The sequence below is a fragment of the Heterocephalus glaber genome, unplaced genomic scaffold, assembly GCF_053883595.1.
Source record: "Heterocephalus glaber isolate CG9 unplaced genomic scaffold, H.glaber_assembly_v1.0 deba00001813, whole genome shotgun sequence".
In the NCBI taxonomy this organism is placed as follows: domain Eukaryota; kingdom Metazoa; phylum Chordata; class Mammalia; order Rodentia; family Bathyergidae; genus Heterocephalus; species Heterocephalus glaber.
In genome coordinates, this window is record NW_028258484.1 from 4,105,265 (window position 1) to 4,128,462 (window position 23,198).

The 23,198-nt window shown below is 34.8% G+C and overlaps 1 protein-coding gene across 1 annotated transcript in view; it reads left to right on the forward strand.

Annotated features, from left to right (window-relative positions):
- Positions 1-561: 561 nt before the first annotated feature.
- Positions 562-23,198, forward strand: part of Efcab13 (EF-hand calcium binding domain 13) — a 30,808-nt gene continuing 8,171 nt past the window's right edge. Inside the window, 4 exon segments of the mRNA XM_087203912.1 lie at positions 562-569; positions 4,118-4,232; positions 7,788-7,915; positions 8,717-8,857. Of these exon segments, the coding sequence (XP_087060038.1) occupies positions 562-569; positions 4,118-4,232; positions 7,788-7,915; positions 8,717-8,857 (392 nt within the window).

A 23,198-nucleotide genomic window follows, 5' to 3' on the forward strand; every position in this document is an offset into this window, starting at 1 on the left:
CTCTACCATGCAGAACCTAATGAGTCATTTAGCACTTGTCTTTACCTAATGGCTGCTTTTTATCATCGTTGGGATTACTGGGGCGGTGGGACGCCCTCCGCTTTGCAGGCTCTTGCGTGGGGCTGGGACGCCTCCAGATGCTCCCCGCTGTGAACCTGCCTTGTAGGCTCTTTGGGGGGAGGGGCTGCAGCAGTACTCTGACACTTGGTCATTTGCAAGTACTCACCTGTAAGGTCTCTGTGAGCCCTGGTCCTGCTTGTCCCGCCGCCAGCAGCTTGCAGTTTCCCTCCCTCGGTTTCTTTTAGCCCCTGAGCTCTCGCATTAAAAATTCTGAACTTATTTTATTGAGTTACGCTTTTGCGAGTTTAAGAGTGCCTAAAATATAAATTATGTGTTCTCATAATATACAGTGTGTATAGGACCATACATCTACGTGGCCATTCTTTTAGGAACATAGTTTAACTCTTCAGTAGCCATTCTTTCACTTTTTCTTACTCTGTCACTGCCACATGGAACCCTATAAACTGTCACAGGATTCCAAGTAGAGGAAAGTGATTAACCATGTATATGTAAGTTTGTCTTAAAAAGAATTTAGGAAGGAAACAAAAAGTGTTCTCCAACTTGGCCTGGGTTTGTGGTTTCCATGAAATTAAACTATTTAAATATTTTGGTAGCTCTTTCTTGTGTATCACTTGGTTGCTTTTTGTTAGTTATAAAAGAAGCTCTAGCATTTCATATATGGCTAGGATAAATACTCAATTTTTATTTTTAACATTTATAAAAGACTGAAGAAAAGAAAGCTTATTGGAAAAAAAAGCCTTTGAGAAAACATTCAGGGCTTATCTCACTTTATCTTTTTCCAACTATATAGTAGCCTTACTAGTTGGTAAAGTTGGAAATTACCTGTGTGTTATAGCTGAAGAGGCACTTAAATTGAAATCTCTTCTACTTATCATGAGTTTGTGTGTCCATTTTATTTAACTTAAAATTTCTAGTACTGCTTCTGTTTGTTAGATGACAAAAAGCAAGGCAATTATTTCTAAAAGACAGCAATAAAATTAGTTATCTAGGAACAAGTGGAAGGTTTTGGGAGTGTCCTTTTTCCTTTCATTTGCATGGATCAAAATAGGTTAGTACCTTGGGAGACGCATGGCCCAAAGGAATGGGATACAGGACTAGTATTTTAATTTTTTGGTACTGGGGATCGAACTCAGGACCTTGTGCTTGTGAGGCAGGCTCAGTGCCACTGAGCTAAATCCCCGACCCCTAGGACTAGTATATTTTGACTTATTCATTATTTATATCAAATAATCCCTATTATGTCGAATGTTTGAAGCAGCTCAAAATTTTAAAGCACACTTACACTCTTTTTTTAAAAGATGAAATTTCAAAAACCATGTAGTAGAGTGAAACCCATGATTTAACCAGAAATAGAAAGTCTCAATTTCAGTAGGAATATGCAGGAAGAGGGTAGAGGAGATAAAGTAAGAGTCAACTCTAAGTTGTGTCCCATTAATGGGTGACAAAGTCAGTTAGAAGGTCATTACTAGGTTTTGCTTTTTGTTTATGTAGTTTTGGTAATTTTTTTTTTTTTTTTTTTTGGTCCAGGGACTCTAACTCGGGACCTTGCACTTACCAGACAGGCGACAGAACCACTGAGCTAAATCCCCAGCCCTTAGTTTTTTTCTTTTTGAAGGAAATAGATTAGAATAAAATTAAAGACATTAGAGTGTTTTTCACATAAGTATTGTTTTGTGAAATAGTTTCTGTTATATTTTCTTTTTCTTTCTGTCTGTCACATCACATCTGCCCTTTACCTCCTTTCCTTTGTCCCTCTCTCTGTTCCCCTTCCCCCCTCTGTACAAAAGAAAATCTATTTTAGCCCGTGGGTCATAGTCAAAATTGTTGAAAGTGATCGCCTTTGAGCCTGAAGGACTATAAAGGGGACTAATCATAGGGCAGCTTTAGGGGGGGCTAAGAGTAAGATGAAGGTAGGAATTTTGGGGCTTCTATTTGAAAGGGATACAGTATCAAAAAGACAAGGTGTCTGCCAAGGAAGGGGAGTGGGGTATATGATAAAAATTTTCCTTTTTTCACAATTTGGGTCAGGACTTAAAGCTGTTATATATATGATCTAGTCATTATCTCCAATGTATTACCTCAGCAGTCTTTGCATAGAAGATTGCTTTAAAAGGGGATATTTTTGCTAAAGAACTTTTAGTTTTGCATACCATAAAGGATAATAAGATATTACTCTAAAATATGAGCTACAGTCCCGTTGATGTACATGCATTCTGGATAGGAATAAACTATAGTGGTTCCTAACTTGTCTGCATGTTAGAGTTACTTGGGTATTTAAAAAAACCCCTCCAAATATTTGGCCACACCTCCAAACAATTAAAACACAATGTTTAGGAATAAGACATAGGTATTAATATTTTTTGAAGCTCCCCAGTGATTCCAATTCTCAAAGACAAGTTTGGGATCTAATTCATTGATAATCATTCCTAGTTTACAGGGTCCCAGAAGTCCAAAAATAATTTTAAGGTTGACCTTGAAATTTAGTCTGCTCTGGATTATCTGAAGTAAAGTATGCAATTTTCAAGAGTATAGGTCTGCTCTTTTCTAATTTGATTCAGATTAATCATATTCATGTGATTATTGTATAGTTTACAGCAAATATATTTAAATCCTGTTTTCAAAACGATATGGAAAACCAACTAGACATCATATGCTTCTTGCTGGAGAAACACTACCACAAAAACAAAGTAGTTTTGCACTCCCCTTAGAAAAACTGAATGCTGATGTGATCAAATCTTTAGAAACTTAACAATCATAGTGAAACTATTCACAAAACTCAGACTGGAAAATCTATAGGACAAATGACCTGGTAATAACACTATACTATAATATATAATAACACTATACTATAGTAGTAGTAGTAGTGGTGGTGGTGGTGGTGGTGGTGGTGTTAATAGTAATAATAAATAGTAAATAAATAATAAATGGAAGGAGGGCTGGAAATTTAGCTCAGTGGCATCGCTTCTGCCTCACAAGTGCAAGGTCCTGAGTTTGATCCCCGGTACCAAAAAAAAGGAAGGAGGAGCTAAGGATGAAAAGAGATTTAAAAGATATATCAACCAACTGTGAAATGGGAACTTTATTGAATCCTGATATGTTACAATATGTATATGTTACAATATATATAATTTTAGGTATACTGTATATGCTAAATAATTTGTCATATTTCTTCACAGTCATCCATTGAGTGCCTCTTTGATTCTATCTTACCATCTAAAAAGTAAGATGAAACACTCATTGGTAGACTTCTTGGAAAATACTATTTGTTTTCTATTTCTGACATTTCACAATTGAGAAATAGTTCTGATTGTTATAATCTTATTTAATTTGTTTTTGTTTTATTTGACTGTTTATTGCGGTGAATTGGGAAAGAAAGAAAATACATCAATATAACCACTTATTATTTCTATTTTTTTTTGGAACTTTTTTTTTTTTTTTGTACCAGGGATCGAACTCGGGTCCTTGCACTTGCGCAGCAGGCGGCGAAACCACTGAGCTAAATCCCTGGCCCATAAAGCAATTCTTGTTTTTTTTTTGTTTTTTGTTTTTTTCTGGTACTGGGGATTGAACTTGGGACCTTGCCCTTGCAAGGCAGGTGCTGGAACCATTGAGCTAAATCCCCAGCCCTTCACTTATTATTTCTATAAAAAAAAAATAGTGTTGAGACATTTTATGACACTTAAAAGAAAATTGGAAATGTCAACACTGATTATATATGTGATGATATTAAGCAATGTCTCTTTTTGGTATTATAATGGTGTTTAAAATATTTTTTAAAGAAAAAAGCCTTAAAAAGATTTAAAATCTTCACAGATAAAATTATATGACCCTGGAACTCATTCCAGAATAATAAAGGCAGTATCAGGGATAAGGGTGTAGATGGAATAGGATTGCCATTGTTGAAGCTGAGTGATGGGTACATGAAAAGAACATCATATTATTCTGTCTACTTTTGTATATGTTTGAAAGTTTCCATAATTAAAAGCTGAAAAGAAGAAAAAGATTCAGGATTTTTTCTAAATTCTGTGTGATTTAGGTATGAAGCCTCAGTATTCATATGTAGAGAAGAAAAATCCTCTGAGTTTTCAGGAGAAAAAAAAGTCAGGAGAAAGAAAAGTTTGCAAGTTCATCTGCATAATAAAAGAACGGAGGTAAATAAAGATTTGGAAATTTTCCTTTTACCTCAGTTGTTGTCCTTAGTCCTCAAACATTATTTTACATTTTGGTTCAAGTATTGTAACATTACTATTTAATTTTTTTTACATTTTCATTTTAAAATTTTTTATGGTGCTGGAAATCAAAGACCTGTATATGTTAGCCAAGCACTGTACCACTTAGCTACATCTCCAGCAAAAATGTGTCTATTTTAAATATTACTTCTTCCTCTTCCTCTCTTCTTGAGCATTCTTTTTCTTTTCTTTTTTTTTTTTTTTAAATACAGTCTCATTATGTTTTCTAGTCTGGCCCTGAGCTCCTGGACTGAAGTGTTACTCTTGCCTCAGTCTCCTGAGGAGTAGCTGGGACTACAACCGCTTGCCAGAGCACCAATTTTCCTTTTTATTTTTCTTTCCAAAAAATAGAACAAGGAAACCTTTCAGAAGATTATGTGTGTTCTACTTTTCTTCCTCTATTAAAAAAGGAGTTTTTTTGTTTTTTTAAAGTTGTGCTCTCTGTTAACACTTCTGCTCTTTTAACAAGATCTTTTTTAATTTGTGGCAGCATAACCCCAGTCTCTGCCTCCATCTCCATGAGGGTTTTCTCATGGCCTTCTCATGTGTCTTTATCTCAGATCTCCCTCTTCCTTACTCTTATAAGCATATCTGTTATGTATACTTCATCTTGAGGTCCTTAGCTTGATTATATCTGCAGAGTTTTTCTCCAAATAAGGTCACATTCATAAATTCCAGAGATTAGGACGTGTGCATATCTTTTTGTGGATCTGCCATTCAACCTACCACCTTCACTATGATATACTTAGGTTTATACTTGTATTTATTTCTGTCTCAATATTTGTTATGCTTCCTAAATCTGAGAAAAAAATGTCCTTTCTTCAATTCTGGGGAATTTGAATTTATTACCTTTTGGAATATTTACCTCCATCTTTTTACTGTCCTTCTGGTTCTTTTATCAGATGTATATTAGACCTTATCATTCTTCTATTTTCTTTAACATTTGCATTAGCTTTCTATCGCTATAATGAAATACCTGAGGGAATGAATTTATAAAAAGAAAAGCTTTTTTGGGCCTTACATTTCTGGAGCTTCCAGTCCAACATCAAGTGGCTCCATTCTTTGGGCTTCTGATGAGGCAGCACATTATGGCAGGAGCAAGTGGTAGAGTGAACCACTGCCCTCATGAGTCAGGAAGCAAAGAGTGAGGCAAAAAGAGAATGAGTTCCCATAGTTTCCTTCAGAGGAATGCCCCCAATGACCTTCAGGATCTCCCATTAGGCCTTATCTTTCCATTGTTCTACTGCCTTCCAATAGCACCACCCTACGGACCAGTTCTTTATCATATGGGCCTTTGGGAGACACCACCCAATTCAAACCGTAGCAACATTGCTTTACATTTTAAAGTTATTTCTCTTTCTGTATGTTTTGTAATTTTCTTCTATTTTATAGTTTACTTATTTTCTATGCAGCTGAATTTAATCTTTAATTTAACCTGTTCAAATTTCAGTAATTATTTTTTAACTTCTAAAATTTTATTTGGTGGTTCTTAAGTTCTGCCTTTTGTTGTGTTCTTTGTTTGTGTTTCATAGTTCTTTCAAGATTAGTATCAGAAAAATCTAATATATTGAGTCTTTTTTTTTTTTTTTTTTGGTACCAGGGATCAAACTCAGGTCCTCGTGCGACGAAACCACTGAGCTAAATCCCCAGCCCCTAATATTGAGTCTTTGAGGGATCTTTTGTTTATTGTTTTGTATGATTCTCAGTCATATGAGCTTATGTCCATGAATGTTTAATATGTTTTGTCATTCTTTCATAGATAGTTGATCTACAGTCTGTGGAAATCTCATGATGAGTCTCTCCTCCTTTAGGAGAATTTAACAAGAATTTGTATTTGCTTCTTTCTTGTATTTCATGTATTACAAATCTGGAGACCACTTTTTATTGTGGTACTGAATTGAACCCAGAGCATTCACACTGTGCTACATCCCCAGCCCATTTTTGCTTTTTATTTTCAGACTGGGTCTATGTCAGTAAGTTGCCCAGGCAGGGCTCAAACTTGCAATCATCCTGTCTCAGCCTCCTACAGTGCTGGGATTATAGGCATGGGCCACCACAATGGGACCACTTTCACTGAATTTCTTTGGTTTCTATTTTTTCTGGCCTACTTATTTAGTGTAGATTTGAATTCAGAACTCATGTGCTTAAGATATGGTTCCTTCTAAATAGAAATAATTTTTTTTCTTCTCTCTTTTTTTTTCTAGCCTGGAGTTGAGAAAGAGAGAGACTTTACATACTCTTTCACTGGGGGTAAGTTTTTTTTTTTTCCTGCTTACCCATTCTTGCTGAGAACATTGATTTTTGAAGATTTTGGCTTTACTTGAGGTCTCTGTACCAATTTCTATTAATTTTTTATGGATTGAGAATTTTCTCTGCACAAACTGCATAGTCTTGAAAACTAAAGGCTCTAGGTTCCATGTAAAATTGAAGACATCTATAATTAGAGTTCTCATCTTTTTTGTTATTTTTTTATTATGTATTTTTATTACTACATGTTTGCAGTTCATAATAACTGCATTTATCATAGGAATTTTATACATACACATAACACATTTTGATTCTTTTTTGTCTCCTTCCCCTTCTATCCCTCCCTGCTTCCTCCAACTCTTGATCACCTTCCCATTTGAAAAAGCTCTATTTCCATTTCTTTCTTTGCTTCTCTCTTTTTAAAATCGTTTTCCCCTTACTTCCCTCCCCCCTCCATCTCTTGTGTTTCCCCTTCCCATTTGAAAAAGATCTCCTTAAAGTGGTACGTTTCTATCCAGCTAGCTGTTTGTCTCTTTTGAATCATGTTTGTACATGCAATGTTAAGTAGATACTTTACTCAGTCATAAGGATAATTTAAAATAAAATTACTTGTATCATTTAAATAACTGTATATTTTGGTCCTCCACATAAATTTCTTTTTTTTTCGGTACCGGGGATCTAACTCAGGACCTTGCATTTGCGCTCGGGTGCCAGAACCACTGAGCTAAATCTCTGGCCCCAAAAGGAATACATTTCTTTTCTTTTTTTTTTTTTTTGGTACTGGGGATTGAACTTGGGTCCTTGTGCTTGCACAGCAGGCGGCAAAACTACTGAGCTAAATCCCTGGCCCTTCTCCACATAAATTTACACCTGCTCTTAACCAAAAGGAAAAGAAGGATTAAGTTCGCCACATAATTTTGCATATATGATTAAAGCTGGTATACACAGCCAGGTCTGGTGGTTGAGTCATTTTCTCACAATACTGTAGGTTACAGTAGTTTCCTACGAAATTACTACAAATTGATAAGAACATTAATTAGGAGATAATTAGCTGCATATTCAAGAAAAACAAGTGTACATAAAATGTAATTTAATTACAAAAAGCAACTTTTTATCAGAATAACTAAGTGAGGAGCTGAGGTATGATTATTTTTTCAGAGGTTTATTGTCCAAGAATGCTGTATTAAACAGGCTGATCTCAGGGACTAACATATTTGTGTTGGGCTCTAGGTTACCTTTCCCACTTTGAGGCTGCCAAAGGAGATGACTAGGAAAAAAACCATTTTATGCAAGTTGCCAAACCAGTATAACATTCACAAGACTTCATTACCTCCTTGTACATCTTCTTCAGTTATTTGGTATTTAAATCATTGTATTTTGTTTTTTGAATATTGAATGTTGGGTTCAAATTTAAGTTTTTTCTCTCTAGAATTATCTACATATTCCACATATAAAATGTCTAATAGTTTGTGCAAATTAAGAGACTATATGTAAGAAAATTGTACCTGAGATTGGAAGACTTAGATCAAATCCTAATTGATCTTGTATCCTATTGTAAGATTCACTTTCTCTGTATCTGAGCCTCACTTACTGTTTCTGTACAAGACTCTTGTACTATGTGGACTCTTACGATTTCTTCCATTAGTAACATTATGTGATTTCAGTTATTTACATATTAGGATCAGATGAATCTTTCCTTGATATTTTTACTGAAAGATGATCAAATCTGGAATTATTTGGCTACTTAAAGATGTTTATGTTTACTTTATTATAATAACTAAAAAATGTTTTGACTTCTATTAAGAGTAGGAAGAATTGGACAACAGCCAAAGAATAATGGGTCATCAGCACTATTTACTCTCTAGGGTAAATTCCATAGAGGTATGATGTTTAAAAGAAAGTGAGGGCCAGGGATTTAGCTCAGTGGTTTTCCTGCCTGCTGTGCAAGCGCAAGGACCCAAGTTTGATGCCCGGCACCAAAAAAAAAAAAAAAAAAAAAAAAAAAAAAGGGTGAGAATTCTAGGGTGAAGTCTATCAGTTGAAAGCTTTTTAAGAAAGGTTCTTATGAATTTCAGGTTATTGATGGGTTGGATGATATTTTAAAATGGTATTTTATATATTTTCTTTACTGCTTTGTAATGTGGCTGTTTCTTTGACAGGAGAAAGGAAATGCTTTCTAACTTCTACCTGACATTGTATAAAGAAGTACCCGAAGGATATTTATATTCACAAGAATTAAGTGGTTAAAAGAGAGTCGAGAATTTCTTGAATGAATTTCCTGATTATGTACTTTCTTCACAGTGAGTATCTTTCTCTACTTCTAGTGGCTTGCACTACTAGTTAATAGTACATGCTTCAGGCCATGAGAAAGCAAAAACAAATAGTTTAGTCCATAAATATCTTTTGATTCACTTATTCTTTTTTTTTTGGTATCATTTTATCTTTTGTTGTATTGATAGGATGGGAAAATATTATATATGGGAAAATTACATATATATATTTATTTAAGTTCAAATTTTTTTTTTGAAAAATGGGATTACATAAGATGTGTAAATTAGTAAGCACTAGAATAACTGGTTTCACTGGAACATAGTCCTTGGTACCTTAATATTAAGGTTTACTGACCCTTTACTTTTTGACATTGACCTCTCATAACTTGGGCTTTTCCTATATATTTATGAAGTAATTTGCCATATTTTTCTTTCTCTCCTAAATCTGCTCATCATATTAGCTATCTTTAGTGTCCAAGTGGATGACTCATGTACTACCTTTTTTTTTTTTCCTTTATGGTATCGGGGATCAAACTCGGGACTTTGTGCTTGCGAGGCAGGTGGTGGCACCACTGAGCCAAATCCCCAGCTTCATACTTTTCAAAACTAATTATTTTACTTTTATTTCTATAACCAGCACTGATGTCCACAACTTGAATATTGTCATCATGTTGAAGTATAAGACTTTCAAGTCTTAGTCTCTGTTTATCGCTTACCCTTGCAGCTTTCTTCATTTACAATTTTATTTCCTTGACCTCCCCATTTGTTTGGTGATGCTATGATTTTTAACTTCACCTACCTTTTCCACAGTCTAGATTCCCTTTAAGATTTGGCCAGATGTCTCTCCTGTTTCCTTTGATTCCTTTTCTAATCCTTCATTATTTTCTTCAAATCCTCAACCCTATCTCTCCTCTTTAATGAGACTAAATTTTTTCATTTTTGCCAGTAGAACTTATTAACAGATCTTTTTAAAAAATTAACTTTATTGATATATTTTAGATACACATATTGATAACTTTCGTCATATGGAACTTGTACCTGTGCATGATATTATCTTGGTTCTTCTTTTTTTCCCCCTTTTCCTCCCTCCAACACCTTTTTCCCTCTTTATTTACAAAAGCTTTTTTTCCATTTTCCTTCTACTCTCTTTTTTCATGTTCCCTTCCTTTCTTTCCCCCTCCTCCCTCCTTTATTCCTCTTCTCATTTGAACATTTTCTGTCTGTTTCACAATATCTGTTACACATTTTGGTCCTTATTTACACTTTTGGCTTCTCACACCAGAGAAACGATGCAATATTTCAACAGGTGTGTCTGATTTATTTCACTTAAGAGTATGGTCTCAAGGTGCATCTATTTACCTAGAAATGTCTCAAGTTTATCCTTCTTTATGGCTGAATAGTACTGAATTGTATAAAAAAAACACTACATCTTTATTCATTCATTGGTTGATGGGCATTTGGTCTTTTGCCAAGATTTAGCTATTGCAAAGTGTGCTCCTGTAAGCATGGGTGTGCGTGTATTGCTGTGGTATGATGCTTTTAATTCTTTTTGGAAAATACCAAAAAGGAGAACAACTGGGACAAATGGAACCTCTGCTTTCAGTTTTTTGAGGAATCTCCACACTGATTTCCACAGTGGTTGCACCAGTCTATAGTCCCACCCACAGCCCTGCCAGGATTTATTATTGGTTGATTTCTTGATGATAGCCATTCTTCCTGGAGTGAGATAGAATCTCAGTGTTGCTTTAATGTGCATCTCTCAAATGACTAGTGATGCTGAATATTTTTTCATATATTTATTTGCCATTTCTACTTTCTCATCTGAGAAGTGTCTGTTCATTTCAGATGCCCATTTTTGGATTGGATCTTTAAATTTACGGGGTCTAATTTTTTTGAGTTCTTTATATGTTCTAGATATTAGTCCTTTATCTGAGGAACAACTGGTATAAATGTTTTCCCCCTCTGTGAATTGTCTCTTCATTTTGTTGGTGGTTCTTTTTGCTGTGCAAAAGCTTTTTAGTAAGATGAGATCCCAGTTGTTGATTCTTTTATTTCCTATGTGATTGAGGATTCTTTTATTTCCTATTGTTCATAAAGTGTTTGCCTACACCTATGCCTTCAAGAGTTCTACCTAGTCTATCTTCCAGCAGATTTAGTATTTCTGTTTTAATATTTAGATATTTGATCCTTCTTTACTTTAGTTTAGTGCATGATGAGAGATATGGATCTACTTTTGGTTTTTAGCATGTGGACAGCCAATTTTTCCAAAACCATTTATTAAAGAGGCTATCTTTCTTCCCATGGATGTGTTTGGCCCCTTTGTCAAAGGTAAGGTGGCTGAATGTGTTTGGAGTTGCTTCTGAACCTTCTAGTCTGTTCCATTGATCCTTGGGTCTATTTGTTTGCCAGTGCCATAGTATTTTTATCACTATATTTTTGTAGTATAATTTCAGGTCAGGGATTGTGATGCTGCCTGCCTTGCCTTTGTTGCCCAGAATTGCTTTTGCTATTCTAGGTCTCTTCTGGTTCCAAATGAATTACTGGATTTTTTCTCTAATTTTGTATGGTATGCTGTTGGTATTTTGATCTGGATTGCATTAAATCTGTGTAACAATTTGAGAGTATGGCCATTTTCACTATATTAGCTCTTCCTATCCAAGAACAGTATCTTTCTATTTTCTGATATCTTCTTTCATCTCCTTTTTGAGTACTCTAGTTTTCAATGTAAAAGATCTTCTTCTTCCTTCATTAGATTGATTCCTAAATATTTCATTTTTTTGGATGCTATTGTGAAAGGTGTGATTTCCCTAATTTCTCTCTCAGTGAGTTTGTTATTTGTGTACAGAAATGCTATTGATTTTTTAGTGTTGACTTTGTATTCAGCTATGCCACTGAATTTGGTTATTAATAAGTCTTTCGGTGGAGTTTTTGGGGTCTTCTCTGTAGAGTATCAAGTCATCTGCAAAGAATGATAATTGAATTTCTTCCCTTCCTAGTCTTCCTTATTTTAAAAAATTGTTTTCTCTTGTCTAATTTCTCTGGCTAATATTTCCAGAACTATATTGAATAAGAGTGGTGATAGTGGATATCCTTGTCTTTTTTCTGATTTTAGAGTGAAGGCTTCAGAGTGAAAGCTTTCAGTTTTGATTTTAAAGTAAAAGCTTTCAGTTTTTGATCTTGGCTGTTGGTTTGTCATGGGTGGTTTTCATCAGATTGAGATAAAGACCATCTGTAGGGTTTTTTTTTTTATCATGAATGAGTGTTGGACTTTGTCAAATGATTTTTTTGCGTCTATCACAATGATCATGTGGTTCTTGTCTTTGGCTCTTAATATGATATGTTACATTTATTGATTTGCACATGTTGAACCATCTCTGCATTCCTGGGATGAATCCTACTTGGTCATGGTGTATAATCTTTTTGATGATTTGTTGCAGTCTGTTTGCCAGTATATTATTGAGGATTTTTATGTCTGTGTTCATTCGGGAGGTTGGCCTGTAGTTCTCTTTTTCGATTGGGTCTTTCTCTGGTTTTGATATCAGGGTAATACTTGCTTCCAGGAATGATTTTGGGAATATTGCTTCCCTTTTAATTTCATTAAAGAGTTTGTGGAGTAGTGGAATTAGATCTTCTCTAAATGTCTTGTAGAAATCAGCAGTGAAACCATCAGGGCCTGAGCTTTTCTTTGTTGCTATATTTTTAATTACATTTTCAGTTTAGAATCTTTATATCTTCTTAATTCAACTTTGATAATTGGTATGTATCTAGAAATCTGTCCATTTCTTCTGTTTTCCTTCTTATTAGAATACAGGTTCTCAAAGTAGATATTGATTATTTTCTGGATTTCTTCAGGATTCATTGTGATTTCACCCTTTTCTTTCCTCATTGCATGGGTTTGAGTCTATCCTTTCCCTTTTTTGACAAGGTTGGCTAAGGGTTTGTCAATTTTATTTAATCTTTCAGAGAGTCAACTATTAATTTCATTGATTCTATATATTGTTTTCTTAGTCTCCATTTCATGAATTTCTGCTCTGATCTTTATAATTTCCTCCCTTATACAAGCTTTGGGCTTGACTTGCTTTCTTTTTTCTAGAAGTTTGAGGTTTGACATTAGGTTGTTTATTTGAGCTCACTCTGTTTTCTGATGTGGGATTTTACCACTATAAATTTCCCTCTTAGGACTGCTTTCATTGCATCCCGTAAGTCCTGATATATTGTGTTGGCATTATCATTTAATTATAGAAAGTGTCTAATTTCTTCTTTAATTTCATCTGTGACCCATTGGCTGTTCAGGAAGGTGTTATTTTATTTCCATGTGTTTATGAAGGTTTTTGGGTTTCTTTTGTCATTGATTTCCAATTTCATTGCACTGTGGTCTAATAATATGAATGGGATAATTTCAGTTTCTTTGTATTTACATAAATATATTCTATGAACTAATATATGGTCTGTTTTGGAGAACTTCCCCTGTTCAGCTGAGAAGAATGTGTATTCTGATGTTGTGGGGTAGAATACTGTGTAGACATCTACTAAGTCCATTTGTTCAAAAATTTGGTTTAGTTCTGATATTCCTGTGTTGATTTTTTGGTCTAGTTGATCTGTATATTTGTTACAGTGAGGTATTGAGGTCTCCCATTACAATTGTGTTGATATTTGTTTTATATAGTTGGGTGCACTGGTATTTGGTGCATATATATTTATAATTGTTATCTCTTCCTCTTAGATTGTTCCATTAACAAGAATGTAGTGAGTTCTTTGTCTCTCTTAATCAGTCTTGGGTTGAAATTCACTTTGTCTGCAAAGAGAATAGCTACCCCTGCTTTTTTGGGGTTCCTGCTGTATGGAGTATTGTTTTCCATCTTTTGACTTTCAGCCCATTAATTTCTTTTTTAGTTAAATGTGTTTCTTTTATGGAACATATTGTTGGATCATGTTTCTTGATCAGTTCTGCCAGTCTTTTTTTTTTTTTTTTTTTGGTGAATTGGGACCATTTACATTGATGGTTATAACTGATATATATTGATGTATCCTTGCCATGTGATATTCCTGTTGTTGGTTCTCTTTCTTTCATCTCTGTTTAATAACTTGGCTTTCCTGGTGGATTCATTCTGTTGGGATTTCTGGAGTTGTAGCCTTTGTTATCTCTTTCTGAAATGTCCTTCAGAATATTTTGGAGTGCTGGTTAGTGATCATGAATTTCTTCAGTTGTTTTTTGTCTTGGAAGTATCTAATTCACTGTCAGTTTTTTTGAAGGAAACAATAGTGTATTTTAAAAAAAAACTGTATCACACTGATCATGATGACCAGTATACACATGATAATGGCTTTCTTTTGGATATTAACATTGCAGTATTTTGTATATACTGAAATGTTTCAACAGGACCAAGAATGTTAGAGAATAAATATCCTAGATGAAAATGGACACGAATATTTCTGGTGTTCTAACCCACTGAGTTACTGTCATTCCCTTATGAATCATTGCCATAAAGTTAATCAGTTATGAAGACTGTATGTTCTCTTCAAAGTAGGCAGCATGAACTTATACTTCTTTGTACTTTAATCTGTAGTTTTTATAATTTAAACTATGTCTACCCAGGCTAAAGCAGAATCATACAATACATCTCACATAACTTTCCTGCTACCATTGCACAAATTTAGTGATTTTACTTTAAAAAATAAATCAAATCATCATCAAAATAGAGGCAAATAAATATGACTTTAAAATCATTTGAAAAGCTTAGTGCTTATTTATCCAATACAGGCTCCAACTTAAATGCTATAATTATAACCTCCAAACTTCTGCAATAAAATTAATATTTCATATATATGAGTTTTATTTATAAACAATACTTTGCAGTCAATAAGATAAAGTTATTTTTTAGAGAATGATGTATTTGGAGATATTCTACATACCTGTGGTAGAGACAAAACCACATGATGGTAAATCTGGCTTTATGTATTCTAAGGTACCAGTTTCTCCATCAATTTTGAAAGATAGTTTTGTAGGGTACATCAGTCTGGGTTGGAGGTTTTTTTTTTGAACCTACTAGGCAAAAATTTTATTTTTATATATTTACATTTTAAATGAAACATAGCAGTTGTACATATTTATAGGGTACAATGTGACATGCAATACATGTATTCAATATATAATGATCAGATCACGGTATCTGTTACTTCAGACATTAATCATTTCTTTGTTTTGGGAGTATTCAAAAGCCTCTCTAGTGATATTCAATTATTTGTTGTCAATGATTGTTATCCTCCTGTGCTATAAAATGCTAGATGCTATTTCTCCTACCCGCCTATACCCCTGTACCCATTAAACTTCCTCTCTCCAACCCTTCCTCAACACACCCTTCTCCAGCTCTGATAACCACTATTCTATTGTGTACTTTATCAACTTCCTAGCTTCCACAATAAGAAAATGTGATATGTTTTTTTTCCCCACCATTAAGTTTATTGGTACATTTTAGGTATAAAATACATTTACATACATCTTTGGGATCTTATACTATTCCATGAGTATCTTGGTTCTTATTTTTTTCCCCTTCCCCTGCCCTCCCCTCACCCCCTCCACCCCTCCCCACTTGCAAAGATCCCGTTTCCATTTTTTTCCCTTTCTCATATTGTTCCCCTTTCCCCTCCCCCTCCCACCTCCCCCGCCCCCCTAGAGCTTTACTTCCTATTACACGATATCAATTACAGATTTTTAAAATTAAAATATCAAGACCTAGGAGACATTACCACAGATTTTACAGAATTTAAAAGGATATAGAAAGCATATTTCAAAAATCTGTTTTGAAATAAATTTGACAACTTCTAAGAAGTACCTTGGAAGACAAATTAATGAAACTAACTCTGGAAGAAATATAAAATTTGAATAGCACCTATTAAAGACAGTATATTCCTAGCTTGAAAACCTACCTATATGACAACAGCAGGCTAGTATACATTTTAACTGATAAATTATATCAAATATTTAAAGCAGAAAAAAAAGGACCACTTCTCCCCACATTTTAGGAAATCAACATTGTGCTAATCCTAAAACTGGATAAAGATAATAGAAGAAAAAGTATGAACATAGATAGAAATTTGTTTAACAAAAAAAACTATTAGAAGTCAGATCTGGCAGGATGTAGAAAGTGGTTTTGTTATAGGGATGGCAGTGTTGGTTCAGCATTGGAAGATCCACCCCCAAAAATCATCATTTTAACAGAGGAAAGGAAAAATCCATATGATCCTGTCACTAGTTGGAGAAAAAGTATTGGACTAAATTCCACAGCTGTTCATGGTAAAAGCTATCAGGAGACTAGAAGTAGAACAGAAACTTCTCAACAGATTAAAGACATGTACTCCCTATTTCCAGCGAGAACGCCTTATATGAATGTAAAAGATACAATGCTTTCTCCTTAAGGTGGGGAACAAGGGTAGATATGCTTACTCTTTATCTGTCCATTAAACTTTGAAACCTAGGCCCAACCAAAATAGTTTGGCAATAAAATGACACAATTAGGATAGGATTGTCAAGGTAGAAGCAAAATCTTTATATGTAGATGAAATGATCATCTACAGAGAAAATACTAAGAAATCTCTAGGAGCCCCTAGAACTTGTATCTGAATTTAGCAGGATTAGAAAACACAAGGTATATATAAAAATTCAGGTCTGTGTATACTTGCTATAAATGAAGAATTGGATATTGAAAGTTAAAAGTTATGTAGGAGTACCAAGGACCTAGAAAAGTTTAAAAAAAAGCCAAACAAAAAACAGTGTTGGAAGACATTTAGTACCTAATTTTAAGACTTCTTCTAAAGCTACAGTAATCAAGGCAGTGTTGGTGTAAGGAAAGACATATAGATCATTTGAATAAAACAGAGAATCTAGAAATAGAACCACACGTATATGGTCCACTGAGTTTTGAAAGATTATTTAACCTTAGCATTTTATAGAATATAAACTCAATTCAAGAGCCGAGGAAAAAATAGTGTTTTCAGCAATCAGCACTGGAACACCTGATATCCGTATATAAAAAATTAACCTCAACCCTTTATTTCCATACATGAAAATAACTTGAAGGGATCTATGAACCTAAATATTAAAGACTAAAACTGTAAAACTTTAAGAAGAAATTATAAGGGAAAGTATTTATGAATTTAGGGTAGGCAAGAACTACCTAGGATAAAAAAAAACATGATGTATAAAAGAAAAAAATTGATAAATGAGATTCCATCAAAATTTAGAACTTTAAATGACATCATTAAAATGAAAAGTAGTACTTAAACAGACCATATTTACAATGCATATAACCTATGACCAGAATATATAAAGACTTCTTAGAGCTCATTAATAGACAATCCAATTAAAAAGTAGATATAGGAAGATGATAGGCGGGGGATTTAGCTCAGTGGTTCCACTGCCTGCCTCACAAGTGCAAGGACCCGAGTTCAATCCCTGGTACCAAAAAAAAAAAAAAAAAAGAAGAAGATGATAAATAGCCAGTACAGCACAAGGAAAGGTGTGCAACTCTAGAATCAGAAAAATACTAATCAGTACAATAACAAGATTGAATTATACACTCATTAGGGAGATGAAGTCAGAAGTTTTAAAAGCTTTGTCATGACTTTTTCTTTTTGTTGGATTCTCCCCCTTTGTGTTTAATTTGTCACTCCCAATGGATTCATTCTGCTGGGCTTCCTGGGGTTGTGATCCTCATTGTCTTTTCCTAGGGTATTGTCTAAAATTTTTTGGAGTGCTGGTTTGGTATTCATGAAGTTCCTGAGGTGCTCTTTATCATGAAAGTATCTTATTTCTCCATCCATTTTGAAAGAAAGTTTTGCAGGGTACATCAATCTGGGTTGGGGGCTGTTTTCCTTTAGGGCTTGAAATACATCACTCCAAGCTCTTCTTGCCTTGAGGGTTTGCATTGAGAAGTCTGCTGTGATTCTGATGGGCTTTCCTTTGTGTGTGATTTGTTTCTTTTCTCTCACTGCTTATAGAATTTTGTTCTTCTGTTGGATTTCTGGAATCCTAACTATTATATGCCTATGTATAGATTTTTTTTGATCATGGCTAACTGGAGTCCTATATGCCTCAGTTATCTCAGTTATCTGTATGTCAAGTTCTTTTCCCCTCCTGGGGAAGTTTTCTGCCATCACTTCTGTGAACAGTTTTTTGATGTCATCTGAACTCTCTCCTCTTTCTTCATTGACTCCACTCAGTCTTATGTTATTCTTCTTTGCATCGTCTAGCAGCTGCTGGATTGATTTCTCGTGTTCTCTTACAATTTTAAAGCAATTTTTCTTTTCCTGGTCACTAATTGCAATCTTAGCTTCTATATCTGAAATTCTGTCCTCACAATGGTTCATTCTGCTGCACAGACTTTCGATGGAGTTTTTAATCTCCTGGAAATCTGTTTGCATCTGTTTTATGGGTTCCATTTGTTTCCTATGTTGGGATTCCATCATGTTCCTCAGATCCTCTATTTTTTTAATCTGTGTCTTCTCTAGATTTATTGATCATGTCTTGCACTATGGGCACAATCTTTGCTGTTGTCTGAGTAATTATTTCTGATTTCATTTTTCCCAGATCCTCTTTTGTTGACAGTTCAGAGAGTCCAGGTGGTTGAGTATCAGATTGTTCCATCTCATTTCCCTTTGGGGTTGCTTAGGTGATCTGGCTGTCTGTTTTTAAGGCTTGTTTATGTGTCTTCTCATTTCCACGGGGGTGAGGCGAGTGCTTCTGGCACCCATGTGGCTCACCTTCTCTGCCCTAGGAGCATGGAATCTGGAGGTTGTTTTTTTGAGGGCTTGAAATACTTCACTGCAAGTTCTCCTTGACTTAAAAGTTTGTCTTGAGAAGTCTGCTACAATTGTTACGGGCTTTCCTTTATAAGTGACTTGCTTCTTTTCTGTAACTCCTTTTTAAAATTTATATATTAATTGACACATTTTAGGTATACAATACATTTACATTTATCATTGGGTGTTTGTACCTAAACATGATGTATCTTAGTTCTTATTTTTTTCCCCATTACCTATGCGCCCTTCCCTATTTACATAGACTTTGTTTCCATTTTTTTTTCTTTCTCATAATTTTTCCTCTTCTTTCTTCACTTTCACCTTCCCGTCCCACCACCCCTCCACCTTTGGACCTTTTCCTATTTCAAATTATCAGTTATTCATTTTAATCATTTTCATCCTTATTTACACTTTCAGTTTCTCACACTACAGATACTATTCGGTATTTACACATGTGTCCTATTTATTTCACTTAAGAGTAGGGCCTAAATATGCATCCATTTAGCCATAAATGACTCTAGTTTCTCATTCTTTATGGCTGAGTAGTACTCCATTTTATAAAAAAAAACCCTCTTCTTTATCCAGTTTCCAGTTGATGGGCACTTGGGCTGTTTCCAGACCTTAGCTATTACAAATTGTACCTCTATAAACATAGGTGCACATATATCACTGTGGTATGACTCTTTTAATTCTTTGGGGAAGATACCCAGTAGGGGAATAGCTGGGTCAAATGGGACCTCTAGTTCTAGTTCTTTGAGGTATCTCCATACTGATTTCCACAGTGGTTGCACCAGTCTGCATTCCCACCAACAATGGAGAAGGGTTCCTTTCTCCCCACACCCCCGCCAGCATTGGTTGATTTCTGGATAGCAGCCATTCTTTGTGGGGTGAGGTGGAATCTCAGTGTTGTTTTCATCTGCATCTCTCAAATGACCAGTGATGTTGAACATTTTTTCATATATTTATTTCCTGTTTTTGCTTCTTTGTCTGAGAAATGTCTGTTCATTTTGGATGCCCATTTTTGAATTGGGTCTTTGAATTTGGGGGGTCTGATTTTTTTCAATTCTTTATATATTCTAGATAGTAGACCTTTGTCTGAGGTACAGCTGCTAAAAATTTCTTCCCATATTGTAGGTTGTCTCTTAGCTCTGTTGGTAGTTTCTCTTGCAGTGCAGAATTTTTTTAATAAGATGAAGTCCCAGTTGTTGATTCTTTGTGCTAGTTCCTGTGCTACTGAAGTTTTGTTCATAAAGTCTTTTCCTATGCCAATGTCATTGAGAGTTCTACCTAACTTATCTTCCAGCAAGTTTACTGTTTCTATCTTGATATTTAGCTCTTTAATCCACTTCGATTTTAGTTTAGCGCACGGTGATAGGTATGGGTCTAGTTTTAATCTTTGGCAGGTTGAAATCCAGTTTTTCCAACACCATTTATTGAACAGGCTATCTTTTCTCCAATGAGGGCGATTGGCTCCTTTGTCAAAGATGAGGTGGCTAAGTATGTCTGGAGTTGTTTCTGCATCTTCTAATCTATTCCACTGATCCTCGGGTCTGTTTCTTTGCCAGTACCATGCTGTTTTTTTTTAATCACAGTAGCTTTGTAGTATAGTTTCAAGTTGAGTATTGTGATACCCCCAGCCATGTCTCTGTTGCCCAGAATTGCTTTTGCTATTCTAGGTTTCTTCTGCTTCCAAATGAATTTTTGGATTGTTTTCTCTAGTTCTGTGAAGTATATTGTTGGAATTTCAATTGGCATTGCATTAAATCTATATAGTAGTTTGGAAGTATGGCCATTTTCACTATATTGATTCTTCCTAACCAGGAACAAGGGATATCTTTCTTATATTTTCTTATATATATTTTCTTATATCCTCTTTGATCTCCTTCTTCAGATTGCTGTAGTTTTCAGTGTAGAGGTCTTTTGCTTCCTTTGTTAGGTTGATTCCTAGATATTTCATTTATTTAGATGCTACTGTAAAAGGAATTATTTCCTGAATTTCTCTCTCAATGGGTCTGCTATTTGCGTATAAGAAGGCTGTTGTCTTTTGAGTGTTGACCTTATATCCAGCTACCCTACTGAATCTGTCAGGTAGGTCTAGAAGGCTTTTGATCGACTTTTTGGGTCCTCTATGTAAAGTATCATATCGTCAGCAAATAATGACAGTTTCACTTCTTCCTTTCCTATCTTTATTCCTTTTATTTTTTTCTCTTGTCTAATTGCTATGGCTAATGTTTCCAGAATAATATTGAACAGGAGTGGTGATAGTGGGCATCCTTGTCTTGTTCCTGATTTTAGCATGAAAGTTTTCAGTTTTTGCCCATTTAGTATGATGTTGGCTGTTGGTTTTTCATAGATAGCCTTAATCATGTTGAGATAAAGGCCTTCTATTCCAATTTTCTGTAGCATTTTTATCATGAATGGGTGCTGGATTTTGTCAAGTGCCTTTTCTGCATCTATTGAGATGATCATATGATTTTTGTCCTTGACTCTGTTAATATGGTGTATTACATTTACTGATTTATGGATGTTGAACCATCCTTGCATCCCTGGGATAAATCCGACTTGGTCAGAGAGTATGATCTTCTTGATGACACTCTGTAATCTGTTTGCCAGTATCTTGTTGAGGATTTTTGCATCTATGTTCATTAGGGAGATTGGTCTGTAGTTCTCTTTTTGGGTTGGGCCTTTCCCTAGTTTTGGAATCAAAGTAGCACTTGCTTCCAGGAAAGAATTTGGAAGACTTGCTTCCCTTTCAATTTCCTTGATGAGTTTAAAGAGTAATGGCATTAGTTCTTCTTTAAACGTCTTGTAGAATTCAGCAGTGAACCCATCAGGACCTGGGCTTTTCTTTGTTGGTAAATTTTTTATTACATTTTCAATTTCATTCATTGTTATTGGGGTGTTTAGAATTTCTATATCTTCTTCATTTAACTTTGGCAATTTGTATGTATCTAGGAATCTGTCCATTTCTTCTGTGTTTTCCATTTTATTAGAGTACAGGTTCTCAAAGTAGGTATTGATGATCCTCTGAATTTCTGCTGGATCTGTTGTGGCTTCACCTTTTTCATTCTTAATTGCATGGATTTGAGCCTTTTCTTTCCTTTTTTTGATAAGGTTGGCTAAAGGTTTATCGATTTTATTTATTCTTTCAAAAAACCAGCTTCTTCTATTCATTGTTTTATATTGTTCTCTTAGTCTCCATTGGATTGATTTCTGCTCGGATCTTTATAATTTCCTTTCTTGTATGAGGTTTGGGTTTGTTATGCTCTTCTTTTTCTAGCACCTTGAGGTTCTGCATTAGGTTATTTAACTGAGTTCTCTCCGTTGTCCTAATATAGGCATTCACTGCTATGAATTTCCCACTTAGAACTGCTTTCTTTGTGTCCCACAGATTCCTGTATGTTGTATTGGCATTATCATTTACTTGTAGAAACTGTCTAATTTCTTCTTTAATTTCTTCTGTGACCCATTGGTTGTTCAGGAGAGTGTTATTCAATTTCCATGTATTTGTGGGTGTTTTGTGGTTTCTTATGTTATTGATCTCCAATTTTATTGCACTATGGTCTGATAATATACAGGGGATAACTTCAGTTCTTTTACATTTACTTAGATTTGCCCTATGAGCTAGCATGTGATCTGTTTTGGAGAATGACCCGTGTACAGCTGAAAAGAATGTGTATTCTGATTTTGTGGGGTGGAACACTCTATAAACATCTCTTAAGTCCATTTGTTCAATAGCTTGGTTCAGTTCTAGAATTTCATTGTTAATTTTTTTCCTAGATGATCTGTCTATTTGTGATAGAGGGGTGTTGAGGTTCCTCACTACAATTGTGTTAGTGCTTATTTGGTTTTTCATGCCCATTAATATTTGTTTTGTATAGTTGCAGGCATTCGTATTTGGTGCATAAATATTTAGGATTGTCATCTCTTCCTCTTGGATTGTTCCTTTCACAAGGATGTAGTGACCATATCTGTCTCTCTTAATTAGTTTTGGTTTGAAATCTACTTTGTCTGCAAATAAGATTGCTACCCCTGCTTTTTCTTGGGATCCTGTCGCATGGATAACTGTTTTCCATCCTTTTACTTTCAGTCTATGAATTTCCTTTTGAGTTAGGTGTGTTTCTTGTATACAGCATATTGCTGGGTTTTGCTTCTTAATCCATTCTGTCAATATGTTTTTTTTTAATTGGTGAATTGAGGCCATTAACATTGATAGTTATAATTGAGAGATATTGACTCATTCTTGCCATGATGTTTTATTGTTTTGGCTCTTTTCTTATTTTTCCCCCTTTCCCTTTAGTGCCTTACCTTGCATGGTGTCTTCACTCTGTTGGCCCTCATAGGGTTGTGACCTTCATTGTCTTTTTCTAGGATATTGCATAAAATTATTTGGAGCGCTGGTTTGGTGTTCATGAAATTTCTCAGGTGTTCTTTGCTGTGGAAGTATCTCATTTACCTATTGATTTTGAAAGATAATTTTGCCAGATACAAAATCTAGGTTGGAAGTTATTTTCTTTTAGGGCTTGAAATACTTCACTCCAGGCTCTCCTTGATTTGAGGGTTTGTGGTGAGA